At 50.0% G+C, this 12391-nt stretch overlaps 1 protein-coding gene and 1 long non-coding RNA gene across 7 annotated transcripts in view; both read left to right on the top strand.

Annotated features, from left to right (window-relative positions):
- The window catches only part of MROH7 (maestro heat like repeat family member 7), a 54930-nt gene extending 46887 nt beyond the window's left edge, over positions 1–8043 (top strand). For 5 of the 6 annotated variants that reach the window (XM_061411826.1, XM_061411824.1, XM_061411825.1 and 2 more), the window contains 4 exons: positions 56–178; positions 5098–5200; positions 7116–7178; positions 7718–8043. In XM_061411826.1, the coding sequence (XP_061267810.1) occupies positions 56–178; positions 5098–5200; positions 7116–7178; positions 7718–7962 (534 nt within the window). In that variant the 3' untranslated portion in view covers positions 7963–8043. Of the gene's footprint in view, positions 1–55; positions 179–1020; positions 1096–5097; positions 5201–7115; positions 7179–7717 lie in introns of those variants that run through there. The other variant, XR_009735440.1, reaches the window with a different exon arrangement.
- Positions 1123–1836, top strand: LOC133244542 (uncharacterized). Its single transcript, XR_009735441.1, has 2 exons — positions 1123–1421; positions 1528–1836. It is a non-coding gene; the product is annotated as an uncharacterized LOC133244542 (long non-coding RNA).
- Positions 8044–12391: the final 4348 nt, after the last annotated feature.

The raw sequence follows: 12391 nt of genomic DNA, 5'->3' as shown, positions 1-12391 counted from the left end.
GTTCAACTCTTCTGGAATTGCATAGCTCTGGTATTCTCTTCCTATTGGCCCCCAGAAATGTGTGAAGACCCTGTTCCGCTGTTCTTGCTTCATGGCTTGGGAATTGCCAAAAAAAGCTTACAGCCGGAAGCCCTGGGACAACCAGCAGCAGACGGTGGCCAAAATTTGCAAGTACCTTGTGAGTGCTTCTAAGACAACAGTGGGTTCTTATGAGTGTGTTGGAGGTGGCCAGTTCTTTCCTCGTCTCTTCCTCCTTTGTACACGAGCATCCTTACTGACAATTCCATTACCACCTACAAGCTGTTGGCTCCTGGAAGTTCATCTTTGCCTTGACTTCTCTCCCCACTTCTGGTGTTCCTTCTCCAAGGCTTACTGGACATCTCTCCCAATGACTGTGTGTGTGCTATGCTAAGTCGCTTCAGTCCTGTCCTACTCTTTGCAACCCCATGGATGGTAGCCCACCTGGCTCCTCTGTCCATGGAATTCTCCAGGCAAGAATATTGGAGTGGGTTGCTATTCCCTTCTCCAGGGCATCTTCCCAACCCCAGGGATCAAACTCATGTCTCTTATGTCTCCTGCTTTGCAATGCAGGTTCCTTACCACTAGGGCCACCTGGGAAGCCCTCCCCTGCCCACAATGACTACACACTACTAAACTCAGCATATCTCTTCTGAATTAAGGCCTTCCCAACGTCAGTTCTCTCTCCTTCTAAATCTCCGAAGCTGAAACCTAAAACCATCCAAGGCTTCTTGATCCCCCTCACCTTCACTTTGATCAATCTTAAATATCCTAAATACCTCTGAATCTGTTTTTTCCTCCCCTTCCCATTATTATTCCCTTAGTTCAGGTCATAAATGTTTCTCAGATGGGTCCAGCCATCCAGTGAGTCCCCCAGTCTTGAATCTCAGCCCCTCCAATCCATTCCCCACTCAGGCTACCAGAATGATCTGGTTAAAACCCGAGTCTGTCTATATCATATCCCTGCCTGAGGGACTCTACCGGCTCCCTCTTCTACAACAGTAATTTCCAGCATGTATTCGCTGTGATGGCAGTCCTACAAGAAATGCCCCACAGGAGAGAAAAGATCCAAGACAAGTAAGTTTGGGAAAAACTATATCATTATCTTCCTCTCGGAGATTTGCAGTGTCACCAGCACCTTACAACTCTGAAATGCTCTGTGCTGAGGAAATTTCCTGGTTGATTCATGGTTTCCCCAAATTATTAAGCCACAGAACCCCCTGTCCAGGTAACACCTGAGAACATTCTGCGGTAGGAGAGAGCCCTACACACAGTGACACGCTACACTGCATGATGCAGCCGGGTTCCTTCACGTACCATTTCGGACGCTTTGCCATCTAGGCCCATCTACCTTTCCTGTAGTCACCGGCTGTGTTCCCCGGGATGCAGGCTCTGAGGCAGAGGTTAGCATGCAGGAGGTTTATTAGGGAGCACCCTGGGGCCAGCTGCTGTGGAAGGGAGGGCAGGGAGTGGAAGTGGCAGAGGGGTCAAGCTGCAGTGTGGTTTCAGGGAAGGTCTCAGCCAGCATGATGCGGAGATTCTTCACACGGGGGCTGGCGGTCAGGTCTCCACACCGACTGAGTGGTTTGTCAGTTTCTGGTTCTGCCCCTTGAAGAAGGTCTTGAGGCTGTGGTTTGCCTTGTCATCAGTTGCCAGCTGGCCTGGGAAGGGACGTGACCGGGCCAGCAGTTCTCTTCCACCAAGGCAATCTGTACTTGGGGGAATAAATCCTTCACACCCTAAGGGAGGTCTGGGTGGGGCATGCAGCATCCTCATTCCCCCACCAACCTAACAAATAAACAAAATAACACATTGTTATTTTGCAGTAATAATCATTATCAATAGTGCTCAAAGCCTCTGCAGTCCAGTGCTTAATATTGTTACCTCCTTTTACAGAGGGAAAAAGAGGCCTGGAGGAAGTGTTTGGCCAGTGCTGCTAATTCAAATACTAACCATGACCAGTGACTGGGAAGATAAGTGATGTAGGGGTGGTAGGGCCATGGCAACCTGGAGGGGCCAGGCTCTTTGAAAGCACGAATGGAGAGCTCCAGCCACCATGCAGCCAACTCTCACCAGGGCCTTCAGTTTCACAAGAAAAGCTAGATTTTTATAAGACTTTAATTAACAATCAATTTAGTTAAAACACAGGCCTCTACCCTGCCAGCCATTTGTGGCCTGTGGGCTGCCAGCTTGTGACCTCTGTATTAGACCCTCTGGATTCTCAGTCTCTTCTTTGCTCTCCAAGCATCAACAGTTCTGCTCATATGAAGGTCAACCTCTAGCCTTAGCTTTAGGGAGGGGTCAGTAACCTAGTCATTTATACATTTATCCATCCAATACTTTCTGGGCACCTATACCATGCAAAGCTCCATCCAGGGTGCTGAGGACTCTGAGCTGAGTGAGAAGGTCCCTTCTTTTGGGGGAACTAGAGATCCAGTGGGGGAGACAGGTATAAGTCATTATAAGTCCAGTGTCATAGGTGCCATGACAAAGGCTGTGCAACATGCTGCAGGGATGTCTTCAGGGAGGAGACGGTTTCTGAGCTGAGCCTCAAAGAATGAGAGGGGACTCATCAGGAAGGAAAGAAGGAAAGGGACTCCAATAAGGAGCAATGGCTTGTGTCCGGCACGGACTTGGGCAGAGTTGTGCCTCGACCTGGGATTGGAGCATGCATAGTGTGCATGGAGGCAGTGGTAGAGAAAGACCTAAGGCTGAGAAAGAACATGATCATGAACACTTTGCACATTAAGCCCAGGAGTTTACTCCCTGACATTGTTATTGCTTGTTGTTCAGTCGCTCAGTTGTGCCTGACTCTTTGCGACCCCATGGACTGCAGCATGCCAGGCTTCCCTGTCCTTCACTATCTCCTGGAGTCTGCTCAAACTCATGTCCATATAGTCGATGATGCCATCCAACCATCTCTTCCTCTGTCATCCGTTTCTCCTCCTGCCCTCAATCTTTCCCAATATCGGGGTCTTTTTCAATGAGCTGGCTCTTTGCATCAGGTGGCCAAAGTATTGGAGCTTCAGCTTCAGCATCAGTCCTTCAAATTAATGTTCAGGGTTGATTTCCTTTAGGGCTGACTGGTTGGATTTCCTTGCTGTCCAAGGGACTCTCAAGGGTCTTCTCCAGCACCACAGTTACTCCCTGACATGCAGATTGTTGTTGGGGGCCAGAGTGAGGTACTCCGCCCGTGACAAAGGTCATGAGGAAGGAGGCTCGACATACGCAAAGGCGGGATCGAGCCTCAGGAGTCCCCCTGGAACTCCTCGAGCATCTACCCCCATAACCAGAGCCTGCCTACTTTACTACTTTGTGCTCTTACCTACACCTCTGACTTTACGGGGGCTGTCCCCCACCACCTCTTTCGGAGAAGGAGTTAACCTAGAGCTCCAGTTAATAATAATTCCTGGGCGTGATAAGAGTGTTTTAACCTACAAACTCCTCTGAAGGTTCTCTAGCCTGCCTGACAGGCTCGTCCGGCCACATGTGATTGCTCACAGCCTCCCAACCGTGAGAGGCACAAGATGCTTTAAACCTTCTAAAAACAGGTTCCTTAGAAAAGTTAGAAAACTATTAGTATAAGTATAATGGGCTAATTAGAAATTGTGTTGGTGAAGGGTTTTTCATTTGTTGAGCCAATGTTTGTTGCTAAGTCTCCATATCCCCTGCCCTTACACACATTAATGAATATATAGAATTAACCTTTGATATTAATCACGTTAGACCTTAGGCTAAGTAAATTCTTTCCTTAACTAAAACCCACTACACCCTCACCCTGTAGGAATGTAACTTTATTTGGGTGGCGTCTGTTTTGAGAATAATCAGCCCTGGAGAAATAAGTGTCCTGATTGACTGACCGCTGTCACAAGGAGAGGGTCGTAAATTGTCAGCAGGCCCCCTGGCCAGAAGATGATGTAACACCCCTAAGACCTCTGTATACATTTGTGTGAAGCACCTGACTTTAATAAAAGTCAGGACTGCTGTCCCCACGTGACTTTTGTATAACATCTTAGTGTATAAAAACAGACTCTGGAAAATAAAGAATTGGGATCAGTTTCTCAAAATACTGGTCTCCCCATGTCGCTCTCTCTCTCACTCTGGTTGAGTCTCCATCTGGAGCGCGGAACCCACCATGCTTACTAATTATGCCTGGGCTTCTAAGATCCGACCGGGGAGGCCTCAGTGTCTCCTCTCCTTCGGGAGAACGGAAGGACGCCTGCGGCCTACGTAAGTGGTGCAAACTTCTTGTCTTGAAGTTTTATTGGTCTCCCGCGTAAACCAAGCTACTCAGCCTCTTTTCTCCACTGAATTTTCCTACTGAGCTATCCTTATTCTATTACTCTTTATATCTTTAATTAATATCTAATTGAAGCTATTGTATCCTGATCCTCGCCTATGCCGTCTCTCCTTCGAATACCCTGGATCAGCCGGGGCTGGTCCCCGGCAGATTGTCAATAGGAGAGTGATCAGACCAGACCTCCCTTTATCTCCCTCAACAGTCTCTTAGCAGATTGCCTGCCCCCTGGTTTCTACTTGATCAAACCCAACTGAACACCGCCGTCAGACTATTTTGCCTAAAACATTACTTTGTCATTGCCCTATTAAGAATGGATGCTGGCTTCTTATTTTTTAATGCATAAGGAAGCCCTATTTCTGTCTGTATTTGAAGGACTTTTAAGACCCTCCTAAGTCTGTAGTTTATTCCCACTGCTTTGTAACTTGAATCCTTCACCCTAGTTAGACCCATCTCCTTAGTCATGTCCCTCACATGCCATATCCATTCTCAGCTTTGGCTGGACTTGCATTTTAGAACTTGCCTTCTGGCCTGGAGCAGGTGGGTGGATTAGAAAAGGAGACACCCAAGGCAGGAAGATCATTAACATGATTGTTGCAGTCAGCTAAGAGAACATGAAGTCTGGCTTCTGGAAGAGTCCAGAATGGGTAGCAGAGTTATGTAGGAGGCAAAGGGCCAGGGCTCAGCTGCCTGACTGGGTCCTGGTTCCTGGCTTTGGGAGGGGTAGATGGGAGGTTATTCCCTCTGAGGGCCCAGCATTCTCTGGTTTCTCTTTGTTCCAGGTGGACACCCATCGAGACAGCGCCTTCACGTTCCTCAGTCAGAGCTTGGAGTATGCCAAGAGTCCTCGGGCCTCCCTCCGGAAGTCATCAGTCATGTTCATAGGTAACCTGCCCTGGCAGACCTAGTTCTGCTGCTTCCTCCCCTTGGAAGGAAACAGTGGCCCTTCTGGCCCAGGGTGGATGCCTCCCTTTGTATGCAAGGCTTGGCCAGCACACAGCTTTGATATAAATTAGCAAGGTCTCCCTTCTTCTGAGATCACTGCTTGGGAAGTGGACCAAGGTCATAACCTTGGCATCTGTAGGCAGTAGAATCGCTGCTTCACCTACCCCACCTCCCGCCCCCAATACAGCAAGGTCCAGGCACAGCAGGAGCCTGCCCTGCAGCAGGAAGCACCAGTCTGCACAGGGGGAAGCGAACTAGGATCTCAGCTCCATAATCCCCTTTCTGTGTGATGCCAACTGAGCCTCCTCTGTAAGATCTATAAGGCGATTGGCGAGATAGGGATCAACTCCTGCTTTGTGGCCTGGATGAGAATTTTTTAAAATGTGAAGACTGGCAGATAAAGGTTCTCCCCCAGTGACAGTCACCTTCCTCCTTCTTCCCACAACCCCAACCTCTGTCTTTCTGGGGAAAAAACCAAGTAGGTTCCCTTCACTCAGAATCCTCCACAGGACACTTCTGTTAGTATGCTGTCTCCTCTCAGCCACTCCCCTTCCCTCCCCCAAACAGCCACATATCCTTCAAGGGTCTGCAGGAGACTCTACTGCAGAGAGGCTTGGAGAGGCCCCCACCTTGTACCTTTGCCCAATTCATGTGCAATTTTTCATTCGTCCTGTCATCCATGCCTGTATCCATTGGCTTCTGCCTCACACACTGATTGAGCCTCTGCTCTGTGTCAGGCACTGCACTTAGTCTAGAGAAACAAAGAAATTTTCAGGAGGTGATGCCGATGGTCAGGACTGGGGATATGTGGGGGCAGCTGTTAACATGGTCAGTTCTGGGACAGATAAGCAATGCCCAGGCTGGAGGGGGCATCCTTTGGGCTGTGGGGACATGCTCAGGGGGAGCTCCTCAAACAGAGTAATGTATTTCCTAAATTCTGGCTTCTCTAAATCTTGTTCCAAACTACTCACTTCCAAGAATGTTGGTGTTTTGATTCCTAACCTCTTGCGGGTTACAGATCTTTTGTGAGACCCTATAGAAATTTAGGAACACTTGCCCTAGAAATATGCACATATACATGCCCTTGAGCAAGTGTCTCAAAGGCCCTCAGACTATCTTTCCCGCTGTCCCATCCCTAGCAGATCTAAGCTGAAGAAACCCCACGTCTGGCGGGAGATGTTCATGAATCACAAGTAAAACACATCACAGTGTGTACACAGGTGGAGACAGAGACTCTGGGAGCCTAAAGAGGCATTTATAACTAGCTTGGGGCAAGGTAGGGAAAAATTTCCTAGAGGAGCAGCCACGTTAAATTGAATATTCAAGGACAAATAGGAATTAGTAAGGTACAAAGTACGGGAGGGGCCTTCTGAGAGGTAGGGCACATTCAAGGATCTGCAGGTACTTCAGGAGCCACTGCAGCAGGGGAGGGCTGAGCTATGTTGCCGAGGAACTGAGTTTCAGCCTCTCCAGGGACCCCACCAACCACCTGAGAGGAAGGTATTCGAGGCACTTGGTACCCTCCTGTTACTGCTCCTTGGAGAGGGGGCACCGAGGCAGCACCTCCCTGAGTCTTGGATGAGAACACTACAGACCAGCCTGGGGAAGGGATCTCCTAGGACCGCCTCTCAGAGTCAGCTTCGGCCCTGCTCCTGTCTCTGTCCTGTTGCCCTCTCTGCCCACTGGATCTTCCACCCATCCCAGGACCCCTCTCAAGAAATCTGACCCAGGGTCAAGACGAAGTTCTCTGTGTCCTCGTTTGTGGGACCAGGAGAGCTTTTCCGAGGAGGTCTGGTCTGAGGGGGGCGGTCAGAATCAGGAGATGGACCCACTCACATCTTGGATTATGCTCAAGGGTCCCTGGTCCCCTGTATGGAGAGCAGCATGACAGAAGATCATATGAATGAAGTTAAAGCTGGTGAGTCCTGTCCTGCACTGGCGAGATTTGCAGAGCCAGTGTGGGAATGAGTAGGCTCGAAGCAGGGAATGGGAGAGGGGAGGGTTACACATGACCCAATGCCAGGGGCTTCAGCTCAGTCCAGCTGTGCTAGCACTGACCCAGGTGAGTACATGTTAGCTACTGTGGAGTTGCTAAGACACAGAACACACAGTCCACCTGCTAGGGGAGCTTACAATCCAGGAAACCAGACTTGGAAAACAAGATCAAAAACCATTTAGTGCAGAGCAAGTAGTTTACACTCTTAAGGGGGCATGTTAATTTCATAACTGGGAAAGCTGATGGGAGCATGAAGGAAGGCTTGGGCAGTCCAAGAAGACTTTCTGGAGAAGGCAGGTTTTGATCCAAGCTTTGAAAGACACGCACAATTTGAAGAGCTGGGAGATGAGGGGATGCTGAGCAGAGTACCCAAGCTAAGATATGAAGTGAGAAGGATGAGGTGTGAGACTCAGGTGGGGACCTAGACTTAACAAGTGACCTCTCTCCTCCCCATAACTCAGCTCTGGAAAACTTGAGACACGACCCAGAAGCATCAGTGTGCATCTGTGCTGCCCAGGCCCAGGACAACATCCTGGCCAGCTGCTGGCGAAACTCCTGGCCACTGCCGCACGGGGACTCATGGGTGTGTGACCCGGCCACCACGCACCGCTGGAGCCCTAGCTGTGAGAACTTGCCCACTTCCCACCAGCGGCGCTCCTGGATCATGCAGGTGCTGGGCTCCTGGAAGATATCTTTGAAGCAGTGATGTTCCTGAGCCCCCAGCCCTCCTTGGAGGTGGCCATGGCCCCAGCCACACTCACTATAAATGCCACATAGCTTGCCTCTCCCCATGGAGTTTTTCCTGTGAGATGAGCAAGTTCTTTATTATTGACTCAGTCAACATTCATAGATGCCCGTAGGCTGTCTTATAAATGGGGAAGCTGAGGCCCAGAGAGGTGGAATGGCTTGTTTAAGGTCACACAGTAAGTTTGCCAGATGTCTCAGCTTCCCCTCCCTTACAGGGAGAGAATAAGAACAAAAGGAGATGATGATTTGGGTAGGCTTTGGAGAAGGAAAAGAAGAGACCCCCCATCCCCACCCCATGATATGCATATCCCAGAATCCTGATCTCTGAGCCCCACCCTCGAGTCTTTGCCCAGAGATTGGCCACCACTCATTCGGGCAACATTTACTGAACACCTAACCTGGACCAGGCCTGCTCTGAGTGCCAGAGATACAGACATGAATGAGACCCAGCCCCAGACCCCGGGCATTTGATAGTCTGATGCAGTGGTTCTCAACTGGCGGTGATTTGGACAGGTCTGAAGATATTCTTGGTTGTTTCCACTTGGGGAGGGGGCTGTTATCATCAGTGGGTAGAGGCCAAGGATGCTGCTAAACATTCCACAGTGCACACGACAGTCTCACAGCAAAGACACACTCATCCTAAATTGTCAAAAGTGCTGAGGCTGATAAACTTTGGCCTCATGGAAGTATTAGAGATGTAAAACACCAACAGCACAGCAGGTCAATGCTGTGCTGAACAGTGGTGTGAGGACTGTGAAGTCCAGAGGCTAACTGCAGGTGGGAGATCAGGGAAGGATTCCCAGAAAAGAGACACCCCCTCCAGTGGGTTTGGAAAGATGCCTACACATCAGGCATGTATGGAGAAGAGCAGGGCACATGAGACCAAGAATCAACGGCAGATCTGAAGGTGCTCTGGAGCTCAGAGTGGGAGGGGAGAGGAGGACAAGGGCTGGGTTAGTATGGCCTTGGAGCCTGTGTTAAGGAGATGACTTCAGAGAGCCTGGGAAGGTGTGGTGGGAAGGGGCGAGGCAAAGCAGGGGGAGATGCAGGAGGATGTCTGCTTTAGAGAGCTTCCTCCTTTGCACACACAGGCGCTGCTGTGGGGATGGCAGTAGCCGTTCTGGACAGGAACCTATCACTCCACAGTCACATTAAGTTTATGCATGCCCATGACTCAGCACTTCCACCGTGGGCACACATCTCAGGGAATCTTCCCACAGGTCCATAAGGCGAGATGTATGGGGAAGTCTCTCTTAGTGTTATTTGTGATGCCTGGGACAGGAGGCAGCCTGGGGTTCCACCCTGAGGGGATGGATGGGCACTGTGGAGTCCCATGCAGCAGTTCAAAGCAGTAAGGGTACATGTAGCACCATGGATAGTGCTAAAACCTAGTGCTGAGGGGGAAAAAAAAACAACATATAAAATGCATGTACAAAAGAAGTTACATTTGCAAAGGACACTTACAAACTGAAAAATGCACATTAAAACACATTAGAGTGATAGGAGGAGGAAAGGAGGAAGGCTCAGAGGAATAAATGAAAAAAAGGAGAGGAAGAAAGCTCATGCAGGAGCGGAGGGGAGGTGCTGGGTGGGGGATGGAAAAGAACACGGACAAGGACGTCTGGCCGTGGGCTTCGAGGTCTGGCAGGGGCCTGGGCTACAATGCAGGATGGACAGTATGACTGGACCTGTGGGAGATTGGGGAAGAATTTTCAGAATCTGGTGGTTGACAGCAAGGACAGAGAGACCTCAGGATGGTGCCCAGATTTCAGGGCAGATGACCAGGCCAATGATGTCCCCCACTGAGTGGTCCTCAGGACCAGGAGCAGGTTTGGGGAGGGATGAGCTCATTCTGGACATGGTGAACTTGAGGCGCTTGTCTGCCATGATAGTGGAGATATGTCCTAGGTACTGGCTGCACACCATGGAGCTCAGCAGAGGGATCCAAGATGTAAACAGATTTGGGATATTCATCTGTGCACAGGTGTGAGCTAAGATTCCCTGGGTGCGTGTGCAGAGCAGGAAGAGACATAAGTCTGTAAGATGACCACACAATCATCTTCCAACAAATGTAGGCCAAGGCCATCAGGATCCTGGGCCTGAGATAGAATAAGAAATGTGTGTGGTCCTTTTGCGTAACCTTGTCCATTGCCAAGAATGTTCATGAGCATTGCCCCGTTTGAATCTCACGGTAGCCATACGGAGTCATGGGAAAGACAGGCTGGCTTTATTATCCATGTGCTACAGATGAGGACAGGGCTCAAAGATGGGTGGTTCTTGTCTAATGTCACGCCAGGAAGCAATTAGAAGTGTGGATCCCAAAGGCCTCCCAACTCCCATGCCTGAGCCCTTTCCACCCAGAGACACTGCTACTTTCACTAGACACAGCCCAGGTCTGGGTGGCCTTGACAAAGAAGAGCTGCCATGTTTTAGGTCTGGGTGGTTTCGAAACAGAGAGACGCCTGGCAGGCTCAGTTATTGGCAACGGCCCCCAAACAACCTCGAGTTGGAAGGGTCAAAGAGCACTTCCCTTCTCTGAACCTTCCCTATCATCACCTGCAAAACTAGTTCTTATGGGATTTCATAGGAATCACACTTTTAAAATGGAAGCAAAATGACTTTGCAGGCTCTGTATTCAAGAAGAGAAGAAATGAAGAGGAGAATAATACAGGAATCATTAGGGACTAGGTTGGAGGAGGAAGTGTGGAAAAGGAGATTTAGATTTGGAAGAAGAGAGCATACGGACCAGGTGTTCCCCAGGGCACAGGTGACACAGAAGGTAAATGACACAGTCCTGGCCCTGAAGGGCTCATGGCCCCTCCAAGTGTCATCCTGAGCCCTGCTGTCTGTCTCATTCGTCAAATAACGAGCAAGCCTGCTAGCTCTGCTTCTGGGCTTCAGATCTCTCTTCTCCCCTGGCTTCTCACCAGCATCCTCCTCGTCAATTTCTTAACCCAGCATCTCCTATCAATCCTTCACCTGGCAACCCAGGCCTTCCTAGGACAAATTTTCCCTTATGTCTGTCAGTATCTCACCGTCCTCTGCAGCAACCTTTCACCCTTTGATCTATGACCCCCACCTACTTTGCCGACCTTCCTTTTAACTCAGCATGCAGGCTGTTACCCACCCCCATGTCTCTGCACGTGGACTTCCACTGCCTAAAATGCCCAACTTCCCTCCAGCCCCTATCCATCTGCAGAGACCTTCCCCATCTCTGCTCTGAGATCTGCATCACTTCCTCAATGAACCCTCCTCGAACCCCCCAAGGAACAGCCATTCCTCTGTTCCTCCACTGAGCCGGCTTGTGACTAGACTGGGTTTAGACTGGTCTGCTGTGTGCCTATCTTTCCTTCTAGACCAGGCTGTGAGCTCCTGAGACTGTGGCATCCAATGCAGGGCCCAGCAGCCATTTGCTGGGAACCCAGTGGTTGCAGGAAGGCACAACTAGCCCAGAGGCCTTGTTGCCATCTCAGCTGTGGGGGGGTAGGGGTTTGTGCATGTGCCCTAAGTCACTTCAGTCATCGTGTCTGACTCTTTCTGAGCCCATGGACTGTAGCCTGCTAGGCTCCTCTGTCCATGGGATTCTCCAGGCAAAGATACTGGAGTGGGTTGCCCTTTCCTCCTCCAGGGGATCTTCCTGACCCAGGGATCAAACCTGCATCTTTTGGCAGGCGGGTTCTTTACTACTAGCCCACCACAATTCAGACTATTTCTGAATCCCAATCAGAAATAGTCTGATCACATCATTCTTTTCCTCAAAGCTCTCCAAAGGGTCCCATTGCACTGTGAGGAAAACCCAAACCCTCAGAATCACAACTCATTATCTTTCCCACCTACCTGCTACTCACTGTCTTTTCTGCACCTTGCACCTTTAGCCCTCTCTGTTCCCTTCTTGGAGAAGGCTCTTCCCCAGACACCCCCTGGGCCACTTCCAAACTTCTTCCTTTGCTTGAATGCCTGCCCAACCTGTTTAAAACTTTTCTCTCACAGTCCTTGCTACCACATGACGAACTCCCGTATCTTACTTGTTGTCTGGCTCTCCCCTCTGCTTACTGCTTCCCTGGTGGCTCAGATAGTACAGAATCTGTCTGCAATGCAGTAGACCCAGGTTCAATCCCTGGGTCGGGAAGATCCCCTGGGGGAGGAAATGGCTAGCCACTCCAGTATTACTGCCCGGAGAATTCCATGGATAGAGGAGCTTGGCAGGCCTAGTCCATGGGGTCCACAAAGCGTCGGACCACCACTGCGGGACTAACATTTTCACTTTCTCTCCTCTACCTTATCAACTCCTAGAGGGCAGGGATTTTACTTGCTTTGCCCAGCACTGTATACCCAGCGACTACAACAGGACTGGCACAAGAAAGGAGCTTAGAAAACGTGCTGACTGG

The sequence above is a fragment of the Bos javanicus genome, chromosome 3 (genome assembly GCF_032452875.1).
Source record: "Bos javanicus breed banteng chromosome 3, ARS-OSU_banteng_1.0, whole genome shotgun sequence".
In the NCBI taxonomy this organism is placed as follows: domain Eukaryota; kingdom Metazoa; phylum Chordata; class Mammalia; order Artiodactyla; family Bovidae; genus Bos; species Bos javanicus.
This window is presented reverse-complemented; position numbering and strand designations above follow the sequence as displayed.